The following is a 15,029-nucleotide window of genomic DNA, read 5'->3' on the forward strand; positions in this document are numbered from 1 at the left end:
AGTTCTCCTCCTGCAGAGCTAGGGCACAGTGATGCACTCCTGCCCACTCTGCCTCCTGAAACACCCTACTTATCTCACTGTTCACAGCCACCATAAAATAAGTCCCTCAACTTCACGAACTTCAGACCACACTGCAGAAACAAGCCAGGGAGAACATGGACCATTGCCTGAAGCCTGAGCTATCAGGAAGCACAGTTCAAAGTAGGTTTGTAGGAGTCAAACCCTAGTCATCTTTCTGACTTTCCCTACCAGCATAATTTTCTGTGTTACAGGCAGAGCTTTCAAGTCTTTAAAAAATCCTGGTCTTCCATGTGCTCCCTTGCAATTTATTTCAATGATGAATGCAATTATGAAAAGTGAAATCACACATATTCACTGGAGGACAACAGGTATTTTCAGCATTTTTCCTCGCTCCCTCCAACAAATGTTCTGGCGTTTAGATTTATCGAGCTCTGTTCTTATAATAGTCAACAGGAATCAGTTAATAAACTTCAATAAACCTCCCTATTAAATTTCTCTCAAATAGGTTTGTTGTCACTTGCAGCATCTAATCTATTCATTGAGAAGCTATTAATACTGACTGCAGAGAAATGGAGTTTCAGCAAATGAGGTTGTTAAGCTCTGGGCCCTCTTCTGCCAAATAAACATCCCATGCTTTTAGGCACAGTCAGGGGAGGGAAAGTATTTCTTGACCCCTTTCTTCCTTTTCTGTCTTCTGAAATGATTGCAGATGACAGAGCTCTGCTGGATTATAATCTGCCAGCCGCACTCGAAACACACAGATAGTCTACATCAATTTATAAATATTTCCCCACCCACTGATTCCTCCTCAACTGCCTGGAGCAGAAACATTGTCCCATCGTTGCTTTTACCACCATGACCCTTTCGAAGTGTTTATACCTCACTGTACCTCTACTATACAAACATGTGTTATCCCTAATTGTTCCCACTTACTCTTATTTCTCACTAAACCTGAGCTCTTACCCAAGACATGTGGAGCTCTCTGCCTATGGCGGAAACTGGGCCACACTTAATACTATATAAGCAGCATGCTTTCTTCCCTCCTCCTTCACAGTCATCATATTAAGATTGCTCTGCAGCAATACTCTGCTGGATCTAATACTCCCCAAAGCCTGCTCTGATTTCAGAAATTGCCTTGCCCTTACTTTTCCTCTTTAAATCTGATCCACCTAATGACTGAACTTCCAATTATATGGCTGTCAATCCTAAAATCAAAGCCAGTTCATAATATCTCCCAAAGGAAGAATGTCACGTCACTCACTGAAATCACTGCAACAAATCTCAGCTAACTCAGTCCCAGCAGCAGAGAGGCAAAATAAACCAGAAGACAATCGACAGTGGGATTCATTTTGCACGTAGGCAGAAATGGGAGTTAAATTCCCTAAGTTTTGATCCTTGATGCAGAAAATCATAATTTTCCTGGCATAAAATGTATAGCTGATTGAAAAAAAAAGAGAGAGAAAAAAACAACAGTGGAGGCAATTTGCTAGTCCAAAAGGATGCAGAGTTTCCTTTACAAACAGAAAATATTCCTTTGCTGCCATTTACCTAGAATTTCTCTCTACTTCATATGTGATTATCAGCATGGGTCATTTTGAGGCCAGATGCTGACATTTAGCCAAACCAACAGTCGTGTAACGGGTTGCACAGATTTATGGCCTGCAAACAGCACTCCCTTACAGCTGATCTGGTGCAACTGCATATGGACGACTACTTCCAAATGTGCCCTCCATCTGGGCAATGGGCCCCAGGCAGGGGTATCCATGGGGTCAGAGGAGGATGCGTGTAGTCTGTATGGGTTATAAGAGAGAACAGAACAAGGACATGGGGAACGAAACCAAAAGAGCTTCATCAGGAAAACTCCAGTGTGGTGAGATGGGGAGGTAAAGGAAGATCCTCCTACACTGGGAAATTTCAAAGGGAAGAGCCTCCTACACTGGGTAAAATGGAAATTTCAAAGACTAGCTATTTCTTTTGAAGGCTCTCCCTGGTGTTGTGAGCACTGCTGCAAGCATCTGTGGTACTGGGACAGCAAGCACATTTGAAGACCGATCTTCCTGGTGAAGAGCACAAGCTGCATCACTTGAGAAACTGTGGCTGGATGAGATGGTAGAAAACAGCCTGCAAGCTTGCTCTGGATTAGCAGAAAGATGCCTCCAGGGACTCTCAGGCTCCAGGACTGGAGAATCCCTTTAAACAAACATTAAATTTCCCAGGGCTGAGGACTTTGCTAGCCAGTGGGAAGGGAGGTGCTTGAGGGCAAGGATCACTTCATCCCTCAGGTTTATGTAGCACCTTGACCCTGCTGACTCAGCAGTGGTGAGCGAGGACAGTGCTGAGCACGTCTCAGCACTCTGCAGAGAGGATGTGTTCAGGGGAAAAATGTCATGTCTTAGATTTAAGCAATAATGATGAAAAAAGAAGATCTGCATATTAGCAAATAATGGTCGCAGAGGCTGTTGTCCCTACCAGGGCTATATCAGGCTCAACTTTGAGAAGCCCTATGAATTCGCCTCCATAAAACCCTGAGCATTACTGAAAATGGACCACAAAATATTTAAAGCACCTCCAGGGGAGCTCAGATTTAAACAGATGCAACTCTTGCTCCACATCACATGCCCAGTTGTCCAGCGATGGTACTCACAAGAGCAAAGCGTCTGTGGGAGACAGACACTTCTTTTTAGTCCAATTATTTAACTGTTTAGTCATCAGAAAAAAAAAAAAAAAGTAAATTATTTTTATACCCAGGTATATTTCAGTGAGCTCTCTCTAGGCATCTGCAGATGCATTCATGAACAAGGAAAGCAACTGAAGTCACCTTGGACACCCTGTGAATCTTCGGCGCTGAACCTGTGTGCCTTGGTACCACAACAGTAACAGGAATTCAAGAATTAAAGAAAAAGAACTGCAATCTGGCAAACTTGAAAACATATTTAAAAAATCACAGTGGTCATCACTGCCTCTGCCTGCCAACCTGTCCATACAACCACAACCTGCTAATTTATAAAATGAAAAAAAACCCCACAGCAAAAACTCATCTCTCTGAAAGACGGGACATGAAAACTGACTGACTTCACCGGAGAAACTGGGGCACTGCTGCCAACTGTAAAAAGAAAACAATGAAAGTATTTATCTTTTAATATCTTTACGGCACCAGAAGGGCCATAGGTATTACTCAGAGCAGGTAAGAAGCGTTTAGACAGACTGTGATAGATCAGTTGATGGCGCCCTCTGAACATCCTATGAATAGAGGTGTTTCCACCTCTCCCAGAGCTTGGCTGCTTGCTATTTGTTTTATATGCAACATAAATTCAGCTGAAATCTGACTGTCACACTGGTCACATCAATCTATCAAGGAGCAAACAAGCATCTTGAGAAAGACTGACGCATGACAACAGTAGTGCTTCCATGGTCCACATTTCCACACACTCTCTGCTTTATCTAGGCACCAGCAGCAAAAGGTCAGCACTGCAAATGGGCTACAGCGAGCAACAATCACTCTTTGGAATGTACCAGGGATGGGGCTTGAGATCCCCAGGAGAATCTTGAATGGATTTTCTTTTTTTCCATTTTGCTCTTTCCTTTTCTTTCTTTTTTTCTTCTCCACTTGTCTCTCCCCTTAATCACACCAGACTCTACCCTTTTTCACTACTGTATTGCCAAGTTATTTACAGACCACGACACCTACCACCCTTGCAGACAGCTAAATTGAAGTACCTTCATCTTGCAAAGGAGACACATGTGGCAGCCCCCAGCTCTGAGCAAAAAGGGAAGATCTGGGGAGAGTGACCCAAACCTGACACACTGCAGTGCCCCAGCGCTAACCACCAGCTGCTGTCTTCTGGACTAACAGTTTCCTCCCAAAGGAAGAATTTTACCTTCTGCTGTTTTCTAAATAACTGCTTCCTAAAAATGCAGGATAATATGGCCACCTGAAGGTAATTTAAAGCTTCACCCAGCCTCCCTGCAACATACACAGTTGTCCCTGCTGAGTTAACAGCACAGATACGATTTCAGCCTGGAAATCACAGCTTAATTATATTTTTGGGTGGGTGGGAGGAATTTGATGGGAGATTTCATTTAGGAAACAATCAGGTCTCAGTTGGGTTAGAAATCAGGATATTAATGTTCTTCATTTTAATTTTCCTCTCTGACTCAGATTCCCACTGTTTGAATTTGAGCTCAATTTGTTCTGTTCATTATGAAGAAATCCACATGAATTTGACATTAAACTGATTATCTCTGAAAACAGTAGCAATAATTTCCCTTTTTCCTGTGTACGTTTCAGATTAAGTCTTTGTGGTTGATATAAAAACGCAGGGGAGAAATAATAAAGCAAAGAGAAATCAAGTATTTATTTTGAAGTGCTACTTAGAAGCTGAGACATGCAACCACACTTATGCTTTTGGGATGAAAAAGCAAGGGGCAGGGACAAACAATGCCCTCATTTCCATTTCCCAATTCAGCCCATTTGCATGGGAAGAAACAGGGAGTAAATAAATCTGGTTTTCCTATCCAGGAGTAATATCTGTTGCGCCAATAATACTGGGGATTTTAGGGCTTTGTGATGAATGTTTGATGGGGTTTGCTGGCAAGGGCACGCTTCCTCATGAACAGACCCTTAGGGCACAAGGATGAATTAATATTTAAGACTCACTATCCTGCAGTAAGAGCTGCCAGAGGTCCTGGCCCCCAATCCTGCACCAGCTGTTGTGGTCCTGATGATCCTGACAGGCCTTAGTGGCCCCAGTGAGACCCACAGGGGACGCATGGTCCCTGCTCAGCCCTTGGCAACCAGTCCTGGCCTGACCTTGGAACTGAGTTGTAGCCTGGTTTCCAGCACTCTCTCTGTCAACGTCTGCTGCTGCTCTAGGCTAGACCCTGGACCTGGTTCATCACTTCACTGTGTCCAGGGCTGTGGATGGACCCTTGTTACTAGTACCCAGCTCTGCCTGCTGGCTCAAGCCCCTGCAGAACCATGCCATCAGTAAGGGCATGGCTTGTTTTTGACTCCCAGTTCTTCCCCCTCATGCAGCAGAGCTCTGCTTTTACAGATACCTGATATTTTACATCCTTCAGGCAAGTGTAGCAGCAATATAGCAGCAATCTCCAGGAAACCCCTCCAGGAGACCTCTGTGGATGAGCATGGTGGGGAGGGTGTACAGTCCTTTGTGGGCGAGGGGACATAAACTATATATGCATATAGCCAAAAGACAAGAGGTACACATACTCCTGTTGTATAGCAAGGCTGTTACTGGAAGGAACTACTAAACTTGCTGTCTAGTTTATAAGCAATGACTCAGAGCATTACAGTGGGAATACAGCATTTGACCCAACACAACAGACTTCTGGAGTAGTTTATATTTTCAGAGAAACCTGGTGGCTTTACCCTTAGCCCAATTATTTCCCCAAAGAGGGCAAAAAACATTAAGATAGAGTAAGCATTTGCCATGAACAAAAAGATACAGTTCCCCTTATCTGCTAGCTTGAATGGATATATGTAGCTCCATCAGTGCATTTTCCTATAACAAAGAACTGCCTTATACCACTGGCAAAGCCTTCTTTGTCTCTGCTGCTCTGGACCCTCACCAAAAGAAGGACCACTCCTTTCTTTACCAGACAACTTCCATTTTTCCTTGGGGAGAAAAGAAAAAAATTATCTTTACACCCCCAAACCCAACTTGAAAGCCCGAAGGGTAACAAAGAGCCGTATAGTTCAAGAGGAAGTTTTTTCTCCCATAGTTGTCTCATACCTAAAGAAATACAGCAATTTCTGTCTTACCTCTCACCTATGACACAGATAAAAATAGGCTGGAGTTGCATTGCAGTTTCATGTTACGACTATTTGTGTGCAAGGCTGCCTGAGCTACACAAGTGCCTTTTGACAGTAACACTTGGAAGATGCAAACGGACCTGTCCCTCTTGCTCCTGAGGTAGCCACTTGGATATACCCAAAGCTCAGGCCTGTGGTGCACCATCAGAGCCCAGCAGTACTCATGCTCAGAGCTGTCCCCTGCAATCTACTTTTCTTGCCATTAGCTCTGTGCTGAGAGACATCCCTGATTTCCCTTGCTGGCTCCATCTGCAGATACAGCACAGGTCTGTGATTAGATTACGAAAGCACAAGTACAGCAGAGTTGGAATAACAGTAATGTTGTTAACTGCTTTTAATCTTTAGCTCTTTTTTAAAACTGTCCTTACTCCAATTATCAAAAAAGCCGCTGTTTTTACAAATGCAATAGTCATCTGTTCTGCCTTCTCCTCAACAACCTTACACAATGGAAAACTCTCTCTGTTGCTTTCCCTTCATACCTTCTACATTTTAGCCTTCAGAGTTCTATGTTATACAAAGAGTCCAACGTATGTGCACCCCTTTTGGCCCAGTATTTCAGCACTGCATTCAAGTGCCTATATCAAGACCACTGACACCAAACATGCTTCTTTTTCTACTCACAAGGTAGTCAGTTTGGTTCAGTTACTACACCCCTGCAAGTTTTCAGCACTGTCAAAAGAAATGTAGGGCATGGGGTGTATGTGAAATAGATGGCAGAAATATCCACCCAGACCCATGGTGGAAAGAATTTTGCAAGGTTTGCAGAGTGATAGTGCTGGGAGCAGGAATTCCCCTGCATCCTGAAACAGAGTCCATGACCATGGGATGGACAGGCACGTTCTTCGTTCTCCGGTAAAGAGGAAATCCATGGCTGTTTTTTATTCCCTTCCTCCTGATTTCAGTGGAACAAGAACCCTGAATTCACACCATTAATAAGCCATAATGAGGAGAAAAACGAAACAAGCCTAAACCATTTTTGACTAATTGGTAATTAGACATTACCTGCAGGAAATACCTGAAATGGTCATGTATGTCTTAAGAGTCAGGAGTCAGATTACTTTGCATTACAGAACATGTTGCATCAGGCAAAATTTGGGTTATCATGAAATTCCTGGTATGATAAATGAGAATAGGTTGGATAAACAAGGCCAGGTTGGATGGAGCTTTGGGCAACCTGGTCTAGTGGAGGGTGTCCCTGCCCATGGCAGGGGGGGTGGAACTAGATGATCTTTGAGGTCCCTTCCAACCGAAACCAGTCTGTGATTTTATGAATAAGAAAAATATTGACAAATTGCTTTGGGAGGTAGTAGATAAAAGAGGATTCAGAGCTGAAAAAAAGCCCTAAGCAGTGTAACATTAGCTAAATCGGAAAAAGACATAGGTACGTGTCTAAGGGAGGAATGCACTACCCACAGGCACCATATGTCTGATTGATGCCCAGGAGCTTCATGGGAGAAGAAGAGGGGATGGGATGATATGTAGAGATACTAGTCATCATACAAGAATACAGATTGCTAGAGCAGTCTTGCCTGGGACATTATCAAGCAGCAGGGAACTGCAAGTACTGTGAATGTGATCATGGAAAAAAAAAAAAGTATCCTAGCTGGAAGATGTCTGACTGCTTTCTGCTCCTGTGACAGAAACATGAAGACTCAAGGCTGGCCTGGGACATGGAGAAGTGGAGCCAGGGCAGGATCTGGAGGAGGAGACAATTCTGGGGAGAAAGGATCTTTTTGTTTTAAAGGGGTGGCTGGGAAAAATACCAGAATGCAAAGACTGTTGAATTTGGGATAATACTTTCATGCAAAAGGTGTCCAGGCATGGAGGACTAGGGAGGGACTTCAAAACATGTATGTGAGCCTGTTCTGTCAACCTCTGGCAGGGAAAGCCATTAACCATACAAGTGAAGACTCACACTTCACTCCTCTCAGCTTTTCTTGCGAACTTGTAAATAAAACATTAGTGATACAGCTCCTTTAAAGCTTGATATGTACCAAAATACCAACAGGAAGACAAGAACTGTGAAAATTGCATTGCCCCACTGGTCTGTTCAGGCTGCAGCTCTCTCTGGAGAGACTGAAGAAACAGCTTATGCTCTATGCAAAGCCCTAAGACCATGAACATTTCTTTTCAACTGGAATAAACAGGATAAAGTGTGAAATATCTGGGGCCCCATGCAGTTGGGATTACTGTTGATGTCAGGTATATTTTCCTAGCAGAACTGACCGCCTGCTGCTTTGGAGATTCTAACTCCCAAAGAAATGTTTTAACTTCCATTTTGCAGATACTTCTGTCTACCAGAAAAGAAAAAAAAAACCCAACCCAACAAATACTGGGCCTGTGCATGTGAAAGAGGGAGGATGCCCCTGTGTAATAGTACAACTTATTCAAGTCATTTCAGTGTCCCACCTAAAAGGCTTCCCTTCCAAGACAGTTATCAGGCTGCTTCTGTAGTCACTGATGAGATTCAGACCCTTTGGGTGATTCATCTCATCCGATGTTACATGAGGAAAATAGCTGGCTGAAATCGGCTTTGAAGATGCCTCCCCCGGCAGTTCATTTCCCAACTGACCTTTAAATAACCAGCACATCTAGTAACAGGCTCTCACCACACTGGGATGAAGATTGCCCACTTGAAACCTCTTCACAGCTTTCCCAATTTATGGTCATACTCCCTTCTTTGCTCGGAAAAAAAAATCCTTACACTGAAAAAGGCGAGATGCCTTTCTTCTGCTGACAAGCCCAGAAGACCCTGTTTGTTAAAGCGCTTCCCTTTGTAGCCTTGGCTGCATTGGCAAGCAAGTCAACTTCCGTGCTAACTAAAGGAGTGAACATTTCATACATAACACATTTCAGCTTGCCGCTGAGACAGAGTGATGGATGGCCAAGGGAAACAGCTATTCTTGCTATAACCTTTGTGCGACAACTGATCCCCTTCTAAATCAGCCCCGGAGAATCCTGGCTGTAGCTCTCCCGTCTTTGATGCAAAGGCAGAGGGACGCAAGGGCAACGCACGTGGGTAAATCAGATATTTGCAGTCACAGCATCTTATAGTCGTCTTCATCAATGAATCTTCGCTGCAAAGTGAAAATATCCTGGCACAAAAACCACCAGGGAGAGGGAGAACAGCAGATCTCCATGTTAACTAAACTGCCTTCCCTATTGCACTGATTTGGCCAACATACACAATGTTCACAGTACTGAATCGGATACCCCTAGTTCCCCATTACTCAGTACTCAATATTACTAACAGCACAGTCAAAATCCTTCAAGCCTATCCTCAGGCAAAACCCATCCTAAAATCAGTGGGAATTCTGGGTGAATAAAGATTGAATAAGGACCAAAGTCCCAACTCAATCTTCAGGTGAACTTTGCAGTCCAATCATTGGGACTGGAAATACTTTTGGTTTTCATCATCATGAAAGAACAGCTGGGCCCAGCGATACCATTTCTACCCCCTCTTAATTCCAGCATCAGCTGGGCAGATACACAAAACAGAATTTGGCAGCTGGTTGCTAAAAGCTACTGTAAAGTAACTGTTGTACTGGAGGAGAAAGAGGCTCTTTTTCTGGTATTCCCTTACCGTTGTTTTCCGGCAACTCCCTGAAAAAGACTTTTTAAAAAAAAAAACCTCTTTGGATTTCCTCCTGTGCCAGGCACCACATTTTGTTTGGCAAATATGTCTCTGATAGCCTTTCCTCCACAGATCTCTATAAAGTTCATATCAGTCACTTCTTCAAACAAGGTATATTAACATCAATGCAGACAATTTTGTTAGAAGCACAGTTTTTTTCTTACATCTATGCTCTGCTGCTCATTTTTGCTTCCATAGAGATGACAGTATTGCTACGTTCCCAGGACAATCGGGAAGCCTGTGGCTTAACACAGGCTGTACAGTGCCATAACGGCCCATTTTCAGCATCAGCAATGAGGTCTGATATCTCACCAGCTACTGGAGCTAGCAGTTTACTGAGGGAAAGTGGAGATTACTTTTCAACTTCATTTAATTTACCTTTTTTACATTTCATAACTCCCTTTCAGAAATGACAATTCTTGAAAATGCATGTGTAAAAATAAAGAAAGAAAAGGAACAAAAAGGCAACAACCACCATTAAACCCAGTTATCACCAAAACATTTCTTATGTGGGAGAACAGGGTCCAGCGTTGTTCGAGGTGAGAAGGGGGAAAGGAAGGAAAGGGGCATCACATTTCAGACTCCTTAAAGCCATTATGAGTTAGAGATATGAAAAATAGTTTATAATTACCTCTGTTGAGTGAAGCTGAACTGTTTATATCTCCAGTAATAAAGGAAGACTCGGACTGCTTTCGAACTGTGTCATTCCACATCCTACGAATCCGGCTCTGAAGAGGGATTGAACCACAGCAGGTAATGAATTTTTAGCAGCTGCAGATAGGTTTCTTTCTGCCTCACTAACGATGGCTATTGGCATCTCTAACTCAGGATGAGACTTGTTTCTAGCCAGCTGTAAGCAAGGGGTTCTTGTTTTGCTATAACCCACCTTATGCATGCCAGACCCTGCCTGCGTAACTTCGTAACGCAAACGTCTGTCTCAAAGTAGTGGTGCATGATTGGATTGCTCACATCTTAATTAAAAAAAACAACAGAAATCCTATACAAGAGAAACCCAGACCCGTGCAAGCTAAAGATTTACCAATATAGCACTAAATAATGGAAAAATAACTTACACACAGAAGCACACATGATTCCCATACTGTGCCTCATAGCTTCTCTTTTATTCTTTGTGAAGTGTAACAGGAGACTTGATTTGTGTCTTGGTGTCCTTGAATGAACAGAAGTTTCCTATACCTACCATCCATCTTGGGGAATGTCAGGGGGTAAAGAAAACCCCACAAATGAATTCTGTTCCCCTTTCTGAAAAATCTGTGATTGTTTTTCCATCTGTGGTATAGCTTCTGCTGCTGGGGAAACAGTGCCCTGAATATGATGGCCTTCTGTTTTCTTTCTCAAATATACTATGGAGTATCTACCTCTGTGGCTTTTACACCACTCTCTTGCTCCACTCCAACTAGATCTTGCAAAAGATCAAAAAATCAGCCAATATGCATCTTGTGAGCACTCCACATGAAGATGGCTGAGGAACCCAGGTATCCAGAGAAAACTCTTCCTCACCTCTCAGAGTATGATGGATGTGTCTGTGACTGTGTGAAAGTGGGGCTAGGTGGCCTGGGGAATCAGGAAGTCTGGTTCCCCTTGTGGTAGACCATGCTTTTCCTAGTTGCTAAAAATCCAGTGCTTACTGTAGTGGGATTTTAGCTATGTGAGATCTTCTAGGGCTTACTCACGTGGTCACAGCTGAAAAGTGCCTCCTAGTAGACTCATTAACTATGTAGTAATGGCATCTCCTAATCATGCATTAGCAGAAGCACAATGTGACATGAGGCCCAAGCACTTCTACAGCAATTATTTTTTACCTGGACATTTAATCTATTGTATTTTTCTGACATGATCCACTGTGAATTAATTACTCTGTTTCCTAAGTGCTTTTCAGATAAAAAGGGGATTTTAGGAGTACTTCTCTTTTCTATTCAAAAGTTAGGAGCCAGATTCTTTGAACAACTCAGACTGATCTCCAGCCACTCTCCATCACCTCTATGAGGTTTGTCCAGCCTAAAATTGGTCTCAGGCACTTCCATTCTTCCAAGGTCAAGCTTCTGCAGGTAAAACAATCTTTCTTGGTACCTCAAACCTCACCTGCCATGAGGGGACTGCTGTCAGGAGACTCAGTTCACCCTCAAAAGGACTTGCTTTCTTGTGTTGAGACAGCCAAGAGGTACGGCCCATTAAAGTCAACTCTTCTCAGAGAGGAGGGCACCTACCCAGTAGCTAAGCTATGTAAAATGAAAGGCTTTCACATTAGTCACCTAAATGTTGCTGGATACAGTGAGTTTCGGACACTATTGATTACTGTGGGATTTGATGGCCTACTGAAGAGAGGCACCATATTCGTTGCTGTTACTTGCCCTGCACAGCATCCAGATCTATGTAAACGCCCAAGTGGAGCTCTTGGATGACATCTTGGAAACCATTGAAAAAAAATAATAATAATTTGCTCCAAGACATAAATCACAAATTAGGTTTTCCTGGGAGGTTATAAACTGTTACTCGCTGCATGTCTTTCATAATTTAATAGTGGAACTGTCATGTATAATTACTTCCATTAGTAATACTGAATAAATTTGTGTTTGGTTTCTATTGATTAAGAAGTAAGCTTCTTCATTTTATATGAACTGTTCCTCCATAAATCTGCATCTGTACGTACAAGTTAGCTTAAAAATTGCTAAGTGCACAAACTACACAAAACTTGAATTTTCAGATGGCCAAAGCGTAACAAATCCAGTAACCTAATAAGACAATCTGACCCCAATGGATTCTCCCAAGAGGTCTATAAACTAAGGCAAATTGAGAGAGGCAAGGAATTGATCAAACCGCCGAATGCCAGAAAGCAAGCTCTTTCACTGTGAAGGCAAGACTCTTGTCTTTTTTTAAGCAAGAAAAATACTTGGCTGTTACAGCATCATTCCTGTATATGGCAATAGTGGTGACAACAACCTTCAGCTCGTGATTAAAGGATGTACTGGGATGTAGCATAGCTGACAAAATGCTCCTAGCTCCCGATTCCCATGGTGAATGGGCAGGACAGCTCAGGGGATGACCATTCACCTGCCTCTAGAAGCCAGATTCGGGTTTTTTATTCTCATCACAATTGGTTCTCAGACGGGCACTATTTGCTATCGCATCCCAATGGAAGCTACCATGTTAGATTCAGGTCCATGAGGGAGAGAAATCTCTGTGGGTATGCTGGAGAGAGCCCTAAGGCAGCTCTTTTGGTGCCAAGAGGAGGTTCCTCCCAGCACAGCCGCAAAGGGTATCAGCACAGTGGCACAAAGCATGGGAGCATGGACATGAAGTGCAGGTTACCTGTGAGCCTGTGGAATATCTTCCAGGTGTCCGTGACCCCGAAGTTTTTCCTGAGCCGATAGAGCTCTCTGTACTTTTCCCACTACAGCAATGTGTGCGCAGGCATTTTCCATACTCTTTACGTACCTAGCCACAGAAAGAGCAACAGCAGTTAGTGGGCAGCTCCTTCTCCAACCCACCGCCTTCCCATTTTCAACATGGCTCCTGACTTTATCTCAGTTGCAGTCTGTGGGGAAGAAGCCTGGTACACCTGCAGGTGAATGCTCTTGACATGTGAGCTCTGTGTTTATGATGGCGTAAGGGACTGCTTCTGTGCAGCAAAGCACCTCGTGGACATCAGTCGGTTGCAGCTTCCTCTGAAGCACATCAAAGAGGCACAGGAGAAACTACAGATACACTATTTATGACTGAAAATTAATATCCTCATAGATTTGATATAAAGGAGAATATTGGCTCATCGATGTACTAGAAGTTATTGCTTCTGGCAGGGGACTAAAAAGAAAAATTCCAAACAAAATACCTAAGGACTATCATATTTTGCGTGAGGTTTTTTTTGGGTGGGGGGCTGTTGTGTGCTAAATTATTTCTTGCAGTCAAATTGAAACTTATGCAAACTGCAGAGCCTGCAGCCCTGGAGATTATAATGCCAGTGCACGGAGGCAGCTGGCACCTGCTTGCCACAGCACTGTGCAAGCCAGTCATGTTTTAAAAGGGTATTGCAGTCAAACTGTGCCTAGTCCTTGCCTACAGCGAAGCCGTGCCATCTCCTTGCTTCAGGAGAGCTATGTTGACTTGTGTCAGGGGAGGATCTAAGCTCTGACTGGGCTTCAGGTGTGATTTTTTTTTATGGACAACAATACCCAGAAAACAGATGGGACAAGCCTGAAAATGAGCTGACTGTACTGAGAAGCCAAAATCATGTCATGCTGCCCATTGACACAAAAAAAGCCAAAAAATCTCATGCATGTCCAAAACACCAGTTGAGGTTCCTTGGAGCACAGGGCTAGCCATGAAATTTTGCCAGATTATCTATGAGCATTGCGAAACTCTGTGAAACAACGGCTTAAATAGCAAATTACAGCTTTTTCATTAGGCTTTTCCTTAAGCGCTTGAGACAAACACAATACCATGAGTGCCCAATATGCTCGAGTGCCTAATCAATCCTTTGCTGAGAGAAAATAATTCAATTGCTTTAATTAGCCACCCACTGCTTGCCTCTCTGCAGTTTTTTGCTGATTTTCTAGTCCATGATAGATAGGCAAAGGATTTTTTTTTTTTTCCTCTCTTCTAAAGTAATTCCTCCCTCAGCTCTTGGGTCAAAAAGATGCATCCCACCCCACAGCAAAGTACCAGCCGCATTCTCCTTCCCTCTATGCAGCCATAAATCAGGAATGATCCCATTGTCACCAGTGAGAGTTTAATGGTATAGATTGGCTTGAAATGAAAAAGTGCTGCCCAATAGCTAAGGAGGCTGCGGTGCCACGCTGGGATGCCAGGTTTGGGACTGACCCTTTGTGTGGTGCACTGGAGAAGAGAGCAGTGAGAACGGTGCACAAGTTCAAACTCTTCACCCAAGAGGCACCTGCAGGCTTAATTAGCAGCGGTGATGCTTCCTACATTCTTATAATCTTGCCTGGAAACTTTCTATCTGAAAGTCTTGGGATCAGTTTTGGCAGCTGCATCTAGATAAAGCTTTTAAGCTTTTTAAGACGCACCAATTTGAGACGAAATGACAGGGATAAAACTCTGAACCCAGAAAGTCTTCCCTTGGTTTCAAGAATGACATTTTCACATAGCTCTACAGATCCTTCCAGAGGCATCGCTCACAGAGCTCACTTGCTGCAATGACTATCCATAGGCCAGATCTCCCTGACCTGTACAGGAAAATGTGGGTAACACAGGAGTAAGCTTGTGGCTCTCATATGGAGAATAGACCTCAACACAGCCCTGACTTCACCCTGTAAGCCATTTCACCAGAAGTCACTGGTTACACTGAGAAACTGTGACCCAGGTGTATCCATGTATAAACTCCTTCCTGTGTTGGTACTGGTTAAAAAACCTGCCCTTTGAAACCAGGATGTGCATTAAAAAAAATTGTCAGTAGACACACACAGAATTAGAGAGCTCTGTAGTACTGAGTTTCAGTGGAGAATAAAATGGTTCTTAAAAATATTTATTAGTGATTGTCAGAGGCTGTAAGTTTGATCTATGTAT

General features: G+C 43.3%; 1 protein-coding gene across 13 annotated transcripts in view; it reads right to left on the reverse strand.

Moving 5' to 3' along the window:
* ADGRL3 (adhesion G protein-coupled receptor L3) overlaps positions 1 to 15,029 on the reverse strand; it is a gene marked incomplete at both ends in the record, with an annotated part of 318,582 nt that overhangs the window by 11,552 nt on the left and 292,001 nt on the right. For all 13 annotated transcript variants that reach the window (XM_084263405.1, XM_084263406.1, XM_084263403.1 and 10 more), the window contains 2 exons: positions 10,120 to 10,216; positions 12,816 to 12,941. In XM_084263405.1, the coding sequence (XP_084119531.1) occupies positions 10,120 to 10,216; positions 12,816 to 12,941 (223 nt within the window). The remainder of the gene's footprint in view (positions 1 to 10,119; positions 10,217 to 12,815; positions 12,942 to 15,029) is intronic.

The sequence above is a fragment of the Gallinula chloropus genome (assembly GCF_964237585.1).
Source record: "Gallinula chloropus genome assembly, chromosome: 4".
NCBI lineage: Eukaryota > Metazoa > Chordata > Aves > Gruiformes > Rallidae > Gallinula > Gallinula chloropus.